Source organism: Garra rufa, chromosome 17 (assembly GCF_049309525.1).
Source record: "Garra rufa chromosome 17, GarRuf1.0, whole genome shotgun sequence".
Lineage (NCBI taxonomy): Eukaryota > Metazoa > Chordata > Actinopteri > Cypriniformes > Cyprinidae > Garra > Garra rufa.
Genome location: NC_133377.1, coordinates 12346986 through 12363085, shown reverse-complemented (window position 1 = coordinate 12363085; position 16100 = coordinate 12346986). Strand labels below are relative to the sequence as shown.

Genomic DNA, 16100 nt, shown 5'->3' with positions numbered 1-16100 from the left:
AGACCCTGGATCAAAACAAATCTCTACTGTGCAGACTCTGGCTCCAAATGAATCTCTACTGCACAGACTCTGGATCAAAACAAATCTCTACTGTGCAGACTCTGGCTCCAAATGAATCTCTACTGCACAGACCCTGGATCAAAACAAATCTCTACTGTGCAGACTCTGGCTCCAAATGAATCTCTACTGCACAGACTCTGGATCAAAACAAATCTCTACTGTGCAGACTCTGGCTCCAAATGAATCTCTACTGCACAGACCCTGGATCAAAACCAATCTCTACTGTGCAGATTCTGGCTCCAAATGAATCTCTACTGCACAGACCCTGGATCAAAACAAATCTCTACTGCGCAGACTCTGGATCAAAACGAATCTCTACTGCACAGACTCTGGCTCCAAATGAACCTCTACTGCGTAGACTCTGGCTCCAAACGAATCTCTACTCCACAGACCCTGGATCAAAACAAATCTCTACTGCGCAGACTCTGGATCAAAACGAATCTCTACTGCACAGACTCTGGCTCCAAATGAACCTCTACTGCGCAGACCCTGGATCCAAACGAATCTCTACTGCGCAGACTCTGGATCAAAACGAATCTCTACTGCACAGACTCTGGCTCCAAATGAACCTCTACTGCGTAGACTCTGGCTCCAAACGAATCTCTACTGCACAGACCCTGGATCAAAACGAATCTCTACTGCACAGACTCTGGCTCCAAATGAACCTCTACTGCGTAGACTCTGGCTCCAAACGAATCTCTACTGCGCAGACTCTGGATCAAAACGAATCTCTACTGCACAGACTCTGGCTCCAAATGAACCTCTACTGCGTAGACTCTGGCTCCAAACGAATCTCTACTGCGCAGACTCTGGATCAAAACGAATCTCTACTGCACAGACTCTGGCTCCAAATGAACCTCTACTGCACAGACTCTGGCTCCAAACGAATCTCTACTGCGCAGACTCTGGATCAAAACGAATCTCTACTGCACAGACTCTGGCTCCAAATGAACCTCTACTGCGTAGACTCTGGCTCCAAACGAATCTCTACTGCACAGACTCTGGATCAAAACGAATCTCTACTGCACAGACTCTGGCTCCAAATGAACCTCTACTGCGCAGACTCTGGATCAAAACGAATCTTTACTCCACAGACCCTGGATCAAAACGAATCTCTACTGTGCAGACTCTGGCTCCAAATGAATCTCTACTGCGCAGACTCTGGATCAAAACGAATCTCTACTGCACAGACTCTGGCTCCAAATGAATCTCTACTGCGCAGACTCTGGCTCCAAACGAATCTCTACTCCACAGACCCTGGATCAAAACAAATCTCTACTGTGCAGACTCTGGCTCCAAATGAATCTCTACTGCGCAGACTCTGGATCAAAACGAATCTCCACTGCACAGACTCTGGCTCCAAATGAACCTCTACTGCGCAGACTCTGGATCAAAACGAATCTTTACTGCGCAGACTCTGGCTCCAAACAAATCTCTACTCTGCAGACTCTGGATCAAAACCAATCTCTACTCCGCAGACTCTGGATCAAAACAAATCTCTACTCCGCAGACTCTGGATCAAAACCAATCTCCACTGCACAGACTCTGGCTCCAAATGAACCTCTACTGCGCAGACTCTGGATCAAAACGAATCTTTACTGCGCAGACTCTGGCTCCAAACAAATCTCTACTCTGCAGACTCTGGATCAAAACCAATCTCTACTCCGCAGACTCTGGATCAAAACCAATCTCTACTCCGCAGACTCTGGATCAAAACCAATCTCTACTGCGCAGACTCTGGCTCCAAATGAATCTCTACTCTGCAGACTCTGGATCAAAATTAATCTCTACTCCGCAGACTCTGTATCCAAACGAATCACTACTGCGCAGACTCTGACTCATTGAGACGCTTCAGTTTTCTATAGTGAAATGAAGTGGAGATGCGTTGTCAAATATATATTTTTTTACAGTCTATGGCTAAGACAAAGGAGCTCACTAAGGACCTGCGGCTGCGCATTGTGGCTGCTCACAAGTCAGGAAAGTATATATATATATATGTAAATATACAGTACAGACCAAAAGTTTGGACACACCTTCTCATTCAGGTCTGTACTGGTCTGTACTGTAGATATCAATTCAACTGAAAGTTGTGAAAAAATATCTTTCAGGTGGTCAAATAGCAAATAGTGGAGCTCTGCAGCCACCTACTGGTAAAAGTTATTTTTTTTTACTTTTAAAACTGGATTTTCCAAAAGATGGGCAAAAATCTTACACTAAACCATGTGAAAATATACATGTTATCCCCATGAATTAAAGTTAGAAATGTGGGTCTTTTATAAAGTGAATTTTACATAAAAAAGCAGTTTTTGTATAAAAACCCATTTAAAAATATTTATTTATATATATTTAAAAAATATCACTAACCCACTGAAAACTGCACAAATGTAGAGTAACAAACTTTAATAAACAGAAAAATATACAGTACAGACCAAAAGTTTGGACACACCTTCTCATTCATTTGAATGAGTGTCTGTACTGAGTCTGTACTGTGTGTGTGTGTGTGTATATATATATATATATATATATATATATATATATATATATTGTCACGGGTGAGAAATCACACAAGGTCGCTCAGTGAAATAGCCCCGGAGGTTGGATTTTTTAAATACTTTAAAAGGTGAGGCAAGAAATAAGGTGAGCGCCGTCTTCGTTGCTGGTGCTCCTGTGAAGTCCTCATGCTCGTGAAGGTGGGTGTCCAGGCGTGCTCAGTCAGCCTGTCGGTCACTCGCTGCCTTCTGTTTGACGAGAGAGAAAAGGTTAGTACCAGCATGTTCAGCATGAGACAGTTGTCTGTCAAAATGAGAGCGGTGGCGGCTTTTCAAGCCACTTGATGATGGGCTACAGCTGTGAACGATCAGCCCGTAATGAGGACGTGCAGGTGCCGTGCGTGTGTTCCAGGGCGACGCTGATGAGCCTAGAGAGACTCGTAACAATATGTATATATATATATATATATATATATATGGATGATACGATCAGAGAAAAATCTGTGCTCTTCTAAGCTTTATGATGGCAGTGAATGGCTGTTGAGATTTTAGAGTCCAATAAAGTGCATCCATCCATCATAAAAAGTGCTTCACACAGCTCAAAGGAATTAATTAAGGCCGTCTGAAGTGAATCAGTGCAACTGTATCCATATTTAAAACTATAAAACTGTTATCTCTAGCTTCCACTCACTGTCATTTTTATTTTTAGGTGAAGTGAAACATTTATGATTTATTCATTTTAATACAAAGTTTTAGTATTAGTTAATAAGAAAGTATTAGTATTAGTTTCTGTAGCCCCGCCCACAGTAAAATCTCATTGGTCCAAACTCCACTCCTCAAAGCTGTTTATCAAACATCACATATATTAGCAGTGGTTTTGGCATGTACTTTCTCTTTCAGTGCTGACTGATAAAATACTTGTCGCTAGAAACTTGTTGTGTCTTGTTTAGGTGTTATGATCTTTTCACTGCTTCATCTACAAAACATTTCCAATCTCTAAATTGCTGCAGCAACCTGGACAGGCAGCAGCACAGCCTCCTACACTCCTGTAGGACCCCAGCAAAACGGACGTGGCCACCAGCCTCCTCTCCACCACCCACACTTCTGTATGTTTGCCTTTAACATTGCTACAAACGTGTTTGCAAATACACCATTATACTTAATAAAACTGAATTAATCCATTATTATTTCTATTTCTATCAGGGTCTCAACATCACAGTTCAGCGCCTTTCCCTCCTCCAGTCTCCAACCATCCAGGTTTATACTTTATATGACCTTCTCCACTAAAACACACAATAGAAAACATTCCATAATAAATGTTTCTTGAACACAAAATCAGCATATTAGAATGATTTCTGAAGGATCATGTGACACTGAAGACTGGAGTAATGATGCTGAAAATACAGCTTTGATCACAGGAATGTATTCACATAGAAAACAGTTTTTTTTTAATTGAAATAATATTTCACAATGTTACTGTTTTTACTGTATTTTTAAAAAATACAGAAATTCTCATTTCAATTTTCTAATCTATGTAACTATCCTAGCAACTACAATCATGCTAGTAACTTGCTAATCATGCTAGTAACATGCTAATCATGCTAGTAGCTTGTTAATCATGCTAGAAACGTGCTAGTAACTTGTCAGTCATGTTAATCATGCTAGCAACATGCTAGTAACATGCTGGTAGCTTGCTAATCATGCTAGAAACATGCTAGTAACTTGTCAGTCATGCTAATAACCTGCTAATCATGCTAGAAACATGTTAATCATGTTAGAATCATGTTAGTAACTTGGTAATCATGCTATCAACATGCTAGTAGCTTGTTAATCATGCTAGAAACGTGCTAGTAACTTGTCAGTCATGCTAATCATGCTAGCAACATGCTAGTAGCATGCTAGTAACTTGTCAGTCATGTTAATCATGCTAGTTACATGCTAGTAGCTTGCTAATAATGCTAGAAACATGCTAGTAACTTACTAATGACATGCTAATAATGTAAGTAACATGTTAATTATGCTAAAACATGCTAGAAACTTGCTAATCATACAGAGAATGTTAGAAACATACTAAACATGCTAGAAAAATGTTAGAATCATGCTAACTAAATTCTAATCAAGTTAGTAACATGCTAATCTATATAAAGTTCAAAACTTTAAGCTTTTACAGCTGCTTTAAACTTTCAAGCTAGGCTTTCTCAAGCCAACCTAAAGTTTGTCTTGACACACTTTTTTTTACCTAGTTTTAAATCGTAATAATATTTTGTTTAATATTTTGTTTATTCTGTTTAAATAAATGCAGACTTGGTGAGCATAAGAGACTTCTTTCAAAAACATTAAATAATCTCACCAACCCCAAATTTGTAATGGTAATGTACACTTTGTGTTCATGTTTTCAGGTCCGGAGTTCTGGTGTTCTATCTCATACTTCGAGATGGACGTGCAGGTGGGGGAGATGTTTAAAGTGCTGTCCAGCTGTCCGGTGGTGACGATTGACGGGTATGTGGACCCCTCAGGAGGCGACCGCTTCTGCCTGGGTCAACTTAGTAATGTGCACCGCACAGACGCCAGCGAGCGCGCCAGGTATGTGTCACACAATTGTTCCTGCAAATAAATATCTCAGTGAGTGATATACTGAATAATATACTGATTAATACGGTATTATTTTGGTACAGATATAAAACCAACATTGTGTATATGACAATGATTTTGAATGTCCTTTTTATTTAGCTATTTTAAAGACCAATGCCAGTAGACATCACAACTCAAATGAAAGTGCTAAAATTAGATGTTTAATGGCGTCAAACATAGAAAGGTACAGATGGAGACAGTTTCAACCTATTGAAGTAAGGAGGAGAAGTAGGGAAACATTTTAGCATTAAAGGGGTCCTATTTTATAATTTTATTTTGGGGGTGCACTAGAACATACTCTCATGCTTGGTGGTTCAAAAAACGCATTATTTTTTTACATAATTTACATTTTTATAATAGCTTTCTCCCCAGGCTGGCACAAATGGCTCAATTAGTTCTGGGTTTGATGGAGGCCTGCCTTCTGAAAAACACAATTTGTTGTGATTGGTTAGCAGTCCCACTGCGCTGCGATTGGCGAACAGCTTAGACGGCGTTTCAGTCCCTTCCCAAAGCAGCAAGTACTGTGTACAACTGTTAGCGCAAGCTAGATTAAAGTGATTCTTACATTTTAAATATGGATATTTTTCTTACAAAAACACATCGTATCGCTAAACGAGGCTTTTACTCACCCCTCTGGAGCCATGTGAGGCATTTTTTATTATTGATCGACTTGTTTTGGACTGATGGAGAGAAACACTTCTATGCTGTTCTAAAGCTTGGGAGTGCCAGGATTATTTTCAATATAACTGATTGCATTTGTCTGAAAGAATGAAGTCATATACACTCAGGATGCATGGAGGGTGAGTTAATGATACGTTACACTAGTGTTGGTCCTATCGTCAGCCTGCAAAATCGCTGATACATGATATTTTCATTATTGTGCTCATTTATTTAATTATTTACATGCTCAAAACCAGCTCCAGCATAAGACTAATGAAGCTGTCTACACTGTATAATGAATAAATCTCCCACCACACACTGCACACGTCTACGGCACGGCCACAGATGATCGTCTCTAGTCAATGCTTGTGTTGACATCAGCCACGGCTCTACATGTGTTTCAATCCTCTATACCGCACGTCAACGGCATGGCTACCAGAGCAGTTCGTGGACACTTTAGTCAATGCTTGCCTGTATACAAGCCGCACTGCAGCTCACAGAAGCTTTCGCCAACGAAAATTATGACTAAATATCTTCGTCAACGAATCTTTATCACATGACAAAAACCAGACGAGATGAAACGTAAATGCTGGTCATGTGACGATGACTATGATTAAATGTATAATGCAATATTGTTGACAAATAAAAACAAGACTAAATGTGGTTTATAAAATAAAGTCTATGCTAAAATGTCTCTTTATTTTCGTTGACGAAAATGAGACAAAACGAAATGTTATAACGTTAGATTGATGTGAGCATGCCCAGTAGCCAGAGCTGAATCCCTTCTAGCCTAAACCGTGCAGACACAGGCGACGTCACTTCCTCAAGCCCCACTCGCGGAATTATCTAGAAGACAACTACAAACCAATTCTGACACAGATGAAGGGACTAATGACCAGCCAGCCGGGGTTCATCTTTGGGAGAAAAAGAAGAAACTACGCACACATTTTATTTGCACTTTTTAGTAGTGATGGAAAAATGAAGCTTTTCAAAGCACCAAGGCGTTCTTCTCAACTGTATCATTCATTACTCAAAGCTTTTCAACATGTTGCACACTAATGACATCTTGTGGTCAAAGGTGGAAAAAGTTGCTTTTGAGTCTCAGATGTCCAAGCGATTTTTGGAATAAATAATAAAAAAATAAAAAAATAAATAAATAAACTTGTGCTACGAAAACTATAATAAAAAAAAATTATAATAAAAAATTATTTTACTTACACAAGGTGTAAATTAATTAATCGGTAAATAAACTTATAAAAAAAGAAAAAAGACTAAAATACAAATTTCATTGACTAAAACTAGACTAATGTCATCAGTTTTCGTTGACTAAAACTAGACTAAATGTCATCAGTTTTCATCAACTAACACTAGACTAAATGTCATTAGTTTTCGTTGACTAAAACTAGACTAAATGTCATTAGTTTTCGTCGACTAAAACTAGACTAAATGTCATTAGTTTTCGTCGACTAAAACTAGACTAAATGTCATCAGTTTTCGTCGACTAAAACTAGACTAAATGTCATTAGTTTTCGTCGACTAAAACTAGACTAAATGTCATCAGTTTTCGTTGACTAACACTAGACTAAATGTCATCAGTTTTCGTTGACTAACACTAGACTAAATGTCATTAGTTTTCTTTGACTAAAACTAGACTAAATGTCATCAGTTTTCGTTGACTAACACTATACTAAATGTCATCAGTTTTCGTTGACTAAAACTAGACTAAATGTCATTAGTTTTCTTTGATTAAAACTAGACTAAATGTCATCAGTTTTCGTCGACTAAAACTAGACTAAATGTCATTAGTTTTCTTTGACTAAAACTAGACTAAATGTCATCAGTTTTCGTTGACTAACACTAGACTAAATGTCATCAGTTTTCATTGACTAAAACTAGACTAAATGTCATTAGTTTTCTTTGACTAAAACTAGACTAAATGTCATCAGTTTTCATTGACTAAAACTAGACTAATGCCATCAGTTTTCGTCGACTAAAACTAGACTAAATGTCATCAGTTTTCATCAACTAACACTAGACTAAATGTCATTAGTTTTCGTTGACTAAAACTAGACTAAATGTCATTAGTTTTCGTCGACTAAAACTAGACTAAATGTCATCAGTTTTCATTGACTAAAACTAGACTAAATGTCATCAGTTTTCGTTGACTAACACTAGACTAAATGTCATCAGTTTTCGTTGACTAAAACTAGACTAAATGTCATTAGTTTTCTTTGACTAAAACTAGACTAAATGTCATCAGTTTTCGTCGACTAAAACTAGACTAAATGTCATCAGTTTTCGTCGACTAAAACTAGACTAAATGTCATTAGTTTTCTTTGACTAAAACTAGACTAAATGTCATCAGTTCCCCTTCAGTCGAATCACTTCGACGTTACATGGGATCTCGCCTGAGAGACCGATCATCTCTGAGCCTTATATAAAAAGGCCAATTGCAAATTGGCGAGTGGACGTGCGCGTCGGCCACTCCCCCGTACATACGGGTATATAAGATGGCGGCGCGCATCACTCAAACAGACTTTCGCTTTCAGAGCCTTCATGCTCAAGCCTTCCCTTCTCCAGAAGAAGAATCTTCAAAGACTTCACGTTCCTGCTGCTGTTCTTCTCTGCTGGCGTGCGCCGATCGAATAAGAGACAAAGCTTTACTGAAAGAGTGAATTTCTCGGCGCCGCCAGCGGGGTCCCGCGGGCGGCCGTTTTCACGGCCATAAAAGCCTCCTGCGTTCCAGCGAGCAAGCCCCATTGAGTGCACAGTGGTGCCGCGGTTTCCTCCCTGGGCAGACCGGGACTAAAAGAGCAATTTCTCACGGCTGTGTAAAGACGTTCTTTTCAGAATGGCTTTCCGGCCGTGCGCTTCTGGGTGTGGCAGTTTCCTCACCTCACTGGACGGACATGAAAGCTGCTTCACATGTCTGGGCATCGAACATGCTGAGGCAGCTTTCACGGATGGTTCATGCATTCATTGCGAAAGCATGACCATGGGAATGCTGAGGACTCGCCGCTCGCTCGCGGGCAGGCCCCCCTTCGCGCCCCACGGCCTGCGGAATTTTTCCGCCGCTGTGGCGAGGCACGAGGGGGAATTTCGAGTCACGGTGCCGAACGTTCCGCCGGCTCCAAAAGCCCTGCGGTCTTCCGCCCGCCAGCATACCCCCGTCGAGATGCCAAAGCAGTACGCCTCCCCGCCAGCCGGGCTGGGCGTCTCCTTTGGCGCTCCTCAGGAGGAAGAGATGTCTGACGCTGCGTCAGAGGGAGAGTCAGGAGGCAGACTCCGAGCTCTCGGCTATGCTCCTCCGAGCCGCCAGGGGGATCGGCCTGGAGGTTACTCCATCGGCCTCGGCCGATCCTTCTCGGCTGGGCGACTGGTTCCTGGGGACGGCTCCGGCGGCATCGCCTCGCCCTCCCCCGGTGCCATTCTTCCCGGAGGTGCACGAGGAGCTGGTTAAGACCTGGCGGGCACCCTTTTCATCTCGCCCGCTGCCCAGCTCCTCTCCCCTCGCCACCCTTGATGGCGGGGCGGCCAGGGGGTATGCGTCGGTTCCCCAGGTCGAGCGCGCTATGGCGGTGCAACTCTGCCCGCGTGGCGCTGCCACCTGGCGGGGCCGGCCGCGTCTCCCGTCCAAGGCGTGTGAGCGCTCGTCCACCCTTGCGGGCCGCGTTTTTCACGCTGCGGGCCAGGCCGCCTCGGCCCTGCATGCGATGGCGACCCTGCAGGTCTACCAGGCCAAGGGGTTGAAACAGCTGCACGAGGGTGGTCCTGACCAAGGTACGATGCAGGAACTCCGCGCTGCCACCGACTTCGCCCTTCGTGCGACGAAGGTCGCGGCGCGGGCCCTTGGTCAGGTGATGTCCACGGCTGTGGTCCAGGAGCGACACCTATGGCTCTCTCTGGCCCAGATGGCAGATGCCGACAAAGCACGCTTTCTCGACGCTCCCATCTCCCAGAGGGGCCTATTCGGCGACTCTGTCGAGGACTTCGCCCAACAGTTCTCGGCAGCCCAGAGACAGACGGAGGCGCTTCACATCCTGCCCCGCCGCGATGCTTCCATCCCGCCGCCGGAGGCACCGCCTCCGCCTGCACGTCGCCGAGGGCGCCCCCTGCGGCCGCAACATCTACGGCTCGCCCCCCTGCGGAGGCCCACGACGCCAGGTCGGCGAGAAGGGCCCGCAAGCGCAGAGCCAGCCGCAGGAGAGTGGCGCCGCCCGCGGCACAGGGACCGGCCCGAAACACTCGCAAGAAAACTGCGAAACGTCCCTGACGCGGGCCTCCAGAGGTGATTGAGACTGCTCCTTAGGGGATGCTAACATCTACGCTCCCCGCTCCCTGTGGAGGGCCGGGAGCCACTGTGTGCTTCAATGCTGCCCTCGGCCAACGGTCGACGGTACCCACATTTTCTCAAAAAGAGCAAATTTCTCACCTCTGGCTTCGGCCTTGAGTTTCCTTCCTGAGCAGCACTTACACTCCTCGGAACCAGACTCGCGGCTGGTCTTCGCCAGCGCGGGATCCAGGGAAGAAGGTAAGCACTGCTTAGTGCACTTAGACACTTCCCCAGGACGCTCATCCTTCTGGGTTCTGTCCCCTTCCCTGTCTCCCCTTAGGCTGCCCCACCACGGTCACGTCGGTCAACGTTCCCTTGATACCACTACGCTGGTTGATACGGACGGTACGGCCCGGCCCCAGGCGTCCGCCCAGACTCAGAGGTACCCCTTACATTCTTATTCGGGCAGGCGTGCCTCTGTTCTGCCTGCGGAGGTCGCGTTCCTACTGGCGAAGGACGCGATCCAGCCTGTCCCTCCCCCGGGACGAGGTCGGGATCTCTCAGTCCCGACTTCACGTGTCCAGTTAAGTGTGGTGGGTTAATATCCGCCCTGGATGGAGCTCTGTCCCGATCCCTTCTCAGGCTGTCGGCACACTCGCTCACGACGAAGCACATACAGGTATGTTTCCGTCTCCAGGGCTGGGTTGCAGCCATCTGCCTGAAGGGCACCCGCTGTCGCGTCCCGATTTCCCCCCGACACACACCCCCTCGGCGGTCTGCTCCGGGGGTCGAGCTCTTCAGCGTGGGGTGCTTCCATTTGGCCAGTCCCCCTCCTTCCTGCCTTTTTTAGGCCATGGGAGCTCCCCTGTCTCCTCTTCGGCAGACAGGACTTCGCATCATCAACCGTCTCTTCGACTGGTGCTTTGCCAGCCCACTCGTGAGTTCCGTTGTGCGAACTTGGGGACCTGGTGCTTCGGCACCCCCGCCATCTGGTCCTTCAGGCCAACCGAAGGAATCCGTTCCCTCGGTCGGGAGCCCGACTCGGTCCACAAGACAGCCCGCCTTACTACTAGGAGCGCGCAGTCAGTGCTGTAGTTCCTGAGTCAATCAGGCACAACATAGCGGTCCTCTCAAATTTGAGGCTCCTGGGGCACATGACAGCTCTAAGCCGCTTAGAGCCGCTAAGCTTGTTCATGTGAGACCGCTTCAGCACGATCGAGTCCCATGATGGGCATGGCACCTCGGCCCACTCCGGACTGGCGTTTTCCCGCAGTTTGGCCGTCAAGCCAGCCCGTGGCTACCACGGGTTGGGTTGCCATGTACGACAGAGGTTTACAACCTCCCCATCTGCTCCCATGGAGTCCAACGTGGCAGATTTGCTACTTGCCATTCACTTGAAGCAGGGAAACTCAACCGTGCAGCCTCTCGGCTCTCACGGCAGTCCACCCACCTGCAGGATGGCGACTCCACCCCGTGATGCAGCTAGTTTGGAGAATATCGGTAGGCCAGCCACATTCGCTCGTCTTCCGATTCCTCCCTTTGCCAGCTGCCTCTTTCTGAGTAACGCTGGCTCACAGCTGACCTCCGGGGCCCAAGTACGCCCTTCCCCAGCGAGCCTCCTTGCACAGACAATGTGCAAGTCCAGGGAGGACGAGGAGTAAGTCTGTTGGTTGCGCTACAACAATGGCCCACCCGGACTCAGGTCTTAGTAACCGTTCCCTCGCGGCAGTCCCTCCCTGTAGGGCACGGTATGACACCCCAGACCTCTCCGGCCTTCACAGACCGTGATACAACTATCACTCAGTACCGAGCTCCCTTACTAGGCAGGCTTGCGCACTGAGATGAGGTCTATTTTGCTGGCTTTCCACAGAGATACATGACTGCAGTAATGCTTCCCTTCCTGCAGGAGAGTTGAGCGCAGGCTGTCCCCTCGACTCTCCAAGTATATGCCGCTGCTTCGCCGCGTATCACATGCAGTAGATGGAGCTAAGTAGGCAAGCATTCACTGACCGTGAGGTTTCACAGAGGTGCCCAGAACGCACCCCTCACCCTCTTGGGGCCTTCCCGTCGCCTTCAGAGCTGCGGGACACTCCAATTGAGCCATTGGCCTCAGTCGAGCTAGTATTCCTGTCATTAAGACAGCGCTCCTGACTGCCCTGGCTCCCGTCAAGAGGGCAGGAGACCTACAAGTTTTCTCTGTCAAGTAGCACCTCATACCCTCTGGGACCCCCCCGTCGCCTTTCAGAGCCGCGGGTTGCTCCTTTGGAGCCATGGGCCTCAGTCGAGCTAAAATTCCTGTCATTTAGACAGCACTCCTGACTCCCCTGGCTTCCTTTAAGAGGGTAGAATACCGACAGCCTCAGGTTCCTCAGAGGTGCTCAAAAAGACACACCTCATACCTCTTGGATCTCCCCGCCGCCTTTCAGGGCCACGGGTCGCTCCTTGGAGCCACGGGCCTCAGTCGAGCTAGAATTCCTGTCATTTAGACAGCGCTCCTGACTGCCCTGGCTTCCATTAAGAGGGTAGGATATCGACAAGCTGAGGTTCCTTAGAGGTGCTTAAAGCTGAGGTTCCTCAGAGGTGCTTAGAACGCACCTCATACCTCTTGGACCTCCCCGTCGCCTTTCAGGGCCGCGGTCGCTCCATTGGAGCCACTGGCCTCAGTTGAGCTAAAATTCCTGTCATTAAGACAGCGCTCCTGACTGCCCTGGCTCCCATCAAGAGGGCCTACAAGCTTCTCTGCCAGCAAAGTGTGTCGAGAAATTCGGCCCGGCGTCTTCCACGTTACCGTCGAGACCCCGGCCCGGTGCCCAAGGTTCCCACCACGCCTTTCCGCGATCAGGTGGTGAACCTGCAAGCTCTGCCCTGGAGGAGGCAGACCCAGCCTTGCGATGTCGTGTCGTTAAATATGTGAAACTTGAATCACTCGGCACTTCAGCCGCACCAAGCAGCTTCATCTGCCTCGGGATTCAGCAGAAAGGGAATGCTCCCCGAACTGAGGTTGGCTAAATGGGTGGTAGATGCCTTCTCCCTGTTATACTCAGGGACAGCTATGATACTTGGGTCACGGCACCTCACCAGCAGATGTAAAAACCAGAAGCTGCGGGCTGGGCGACACCCTACCTTCGCTTGGTTCTACAACCTTGCGCAGAGGCCGTTCTCCCGTGTCCTAACATGAGGACTCACAGGTGAGCGGGAAGACCGGCTGGTGTCGGTTTGCGGCGCCATTCCCACGTGTATCCGTGCGCTATTCCCAGAATGTTCCCTCCGGCGAACCCTGGGTCCTCCTGCCCCGCAGTCAAGGCTAGACGCGGAGTAGTCCTGCACTGTGATCCTGCCTGGGTCTCCTTCGCCCCGCAGGTTGTGGCTTAGTTTTTATTATTCCAGCGGAGGAGACCGCTGTTTCCCTCGTGTATCCCTAAAAACCTTTATGGATATATTGAATTATTCTCATTTCCACATGTAAAGATTTCATGTGCTCCGCCCCCCCAACCCATGCTTCAGTACAACTGGCATCCCTGGAAGGGCCCCCTTATTGGGCCTCGGGGCGTTGGGAAGGTTACGTTACACTTCGCCTGCCGGCACGTATACTTGTCAGCACGTGAAGTTGTTGCGTAACGCGGCGTCAGGGTCGTGGCCTTTTCCATAGGGCTAGTTCCCATGTAACACTAGACTAAATGTCATCAGTTTTCGTTGACTAAAACTAGACTAAATGTCATTAGTTTTCTTTGACTAAAACTAGACTAAATGTCATCAGTTTTCATTGACTAAAACTAGACAAAATGTCATCAGTTTTCGTTGACTAAAACTAGACTAAATGTCATCAGTTTTCATTGACTAACACTAGACTAAATGTCATCAGTTTTCGTTGACTAACACTAGACTAAATGTCATCAGTTTTCGTTGACTAAAACTAGACTAAATGTCATTAGTTTTCTTTGACTAAAACTAGACTAAATGTCATTAGTTTTCTTTGAATAAAACTAGACTAAATGTCATCAGTTTTCGTTGACTAACACTAGACTAAATGTCATCAGTTTTCGTTGACTAACACTAGACTAAATGTCATTAGTTTTCTTTGACTAAAACTAGACTAAATGTCATCAGTTTTCGTCGACTAAAACTAGACTAAATGTCATTAGTTTTCTTTGACTAAAACTAGACTAAATGTCAGTTTTCGTTGACTAACACTAGACTAAATGTCATCAGTTTTCGTTGACTAAAACTAGACTAAATGTCATTAGTTTTCTTTGACTAAAACTAGACTAAATGTCATCAGTTTTCGTTGACTAACACTAGACTAAATGTCATCAGTTTTCGTTGACTAACACTAGACTAAATGTCATCAGTTTTCGTTGACTAAAACTAGACTAAATGTCATTAGTTTTCTTTGACTAACACTAGACTAAATGTCATCAGTTTTCGTTGACTAAAACTAGACTAAATGTCATTAGTTTTCTTTGACTAAAACTAGACTAAATGTCATCAGTTTTCGTCGACTAAAACCAGACTAAATGTCATTAGTTTTCGTCGACTAAAACTAGACTAAATGTCATTAGTTTTCGTCGACTAAAACTAGACTAAATGTCATTAGTTTTCGTCGACTAAAACTAGACTAAATGTCATTAGTTTTCGTCGACTAAAACTAGACTAAATGTCATTAGTTTTCGTCGACTAAAACTAGACTAAATGTCATCAGTTTTCGTTGACTAACACTAGACTAAATGTCATCAGTTTTCGTCGACTAAAACTAGACTAAATGTCATTCGTTTTTGTTGACTAAAACTAGACTAAATGTCATCAGTTTTGTCGACTAAAACTAGACTAAATGTCATCAGTTTTCGTCGACTAAAACTAGACTAAATGTCATCAGTTTTCGTCGACTAAAACTAGATGAAAATAGTCATGACTAACTCTAAATAGAACTAAAATGCTCAGACTTTTAGTTTACTAAAACTTGACTAGACTAAAGAGTATGAACGTGACTAAAACTAAAATTAAAACCGGCCGCCAAAAACAACACTACTCCCCACCCGCCAATGATTCGAATTTCAGTAGGCGTGATTTATTTGAATGATATAATGGCCCACGTTGTGACATACTATCCAGAAAACAAATGCTGTAGTCCAAAGGAGCCATTCGTTGTAGTTCTTGAAAAGGGATTTTTTAAAAACTAAATATCTCCTTTTGGAGTGGACTTTGAGATTTGTAACTTTGTAGATGTCGTTTATGTCCAAACATACGCACCACACAGGCTAAAATTCAAAAAGTGAAAAAGCATAATAGGACCCCTTTAAAAAAGGGTACTTATATTATTTTCAACAATTCATCACTGTTTGCTACAATTCACCAATGTTACAGATGTGAATTCAATGTTATTTCAATATTACTTACGGTAATGGCCAAAATGGTTAGAGCACTAGTATTTTTAGCAGCTAAAATGGTTCTAAGTCAGTTATTTCTATCTTTTGATGTAGTGTATCAGTAGGAAATATCAGTTTACTTTTCCAAAAATTTATTTTGCCATTATTTGTAATAATCCAGTGAGATTTTTGTTTGCACAAGGAGTCTGACTACAGACAGCCAGTGCTCCACACAGAGACCTGATCTCATCATCATCCAGTCTGTCTGGAATGAAATGAAGATACAGAACAAACTGAGACACACTAAATCCAGTCCAGCCAACTGTGGCAACGTCTCCAAGATGCTTAAAGAAATTTACATGCAAAGCTACCTGAAAAACTATGTGCAAGTGCGCCTAGAGCAAAAGCTGTTTTAAAGGCAAAGAATGGTCACACCAAATGTTGATTTAATTCAGTTAATAGAAGTTAGTTTGAATAAAGGAACACTCCCCTTTTTTGGAAATAGGCTCATTCTCCAACTCCCCCCGAGTTAATAAGTTGAGTTTTACCGCTTTGAAATCCATTCAGCCGTTCTCCTGTACTAATACTGGCGGAAAATGTAATCTTTTCGGCCTAGAAAGTCGC

General features: G+C 45.1%; 1 protein-coding gene across 1 annotated transcript in view; it reads left to right on the top strand.

Annotated features, from left to right (window-relative positions):
* Positions 1-16100, top strand: part of smad10a (SMAD family member 10a) — a 44105-nt gene that overhangs the window by 23216 nt on the left and 4789 nt on the right. Inside the window, exons 6-8 of the mRNA XM_073821415.1 lie at positions 3560-3655; positions 3753-3806; positions 4949-5132. Coding sequence (XP_073677516.1) covers positions 3560-3655; positions 3753-3806; positions 4949-5132 — 334 coding nt within the window. The remainder of the gene's footprint in view (positions 1-3559; positions 3656-3752; positions 3807-4948; positions 5133-16100) is intronic.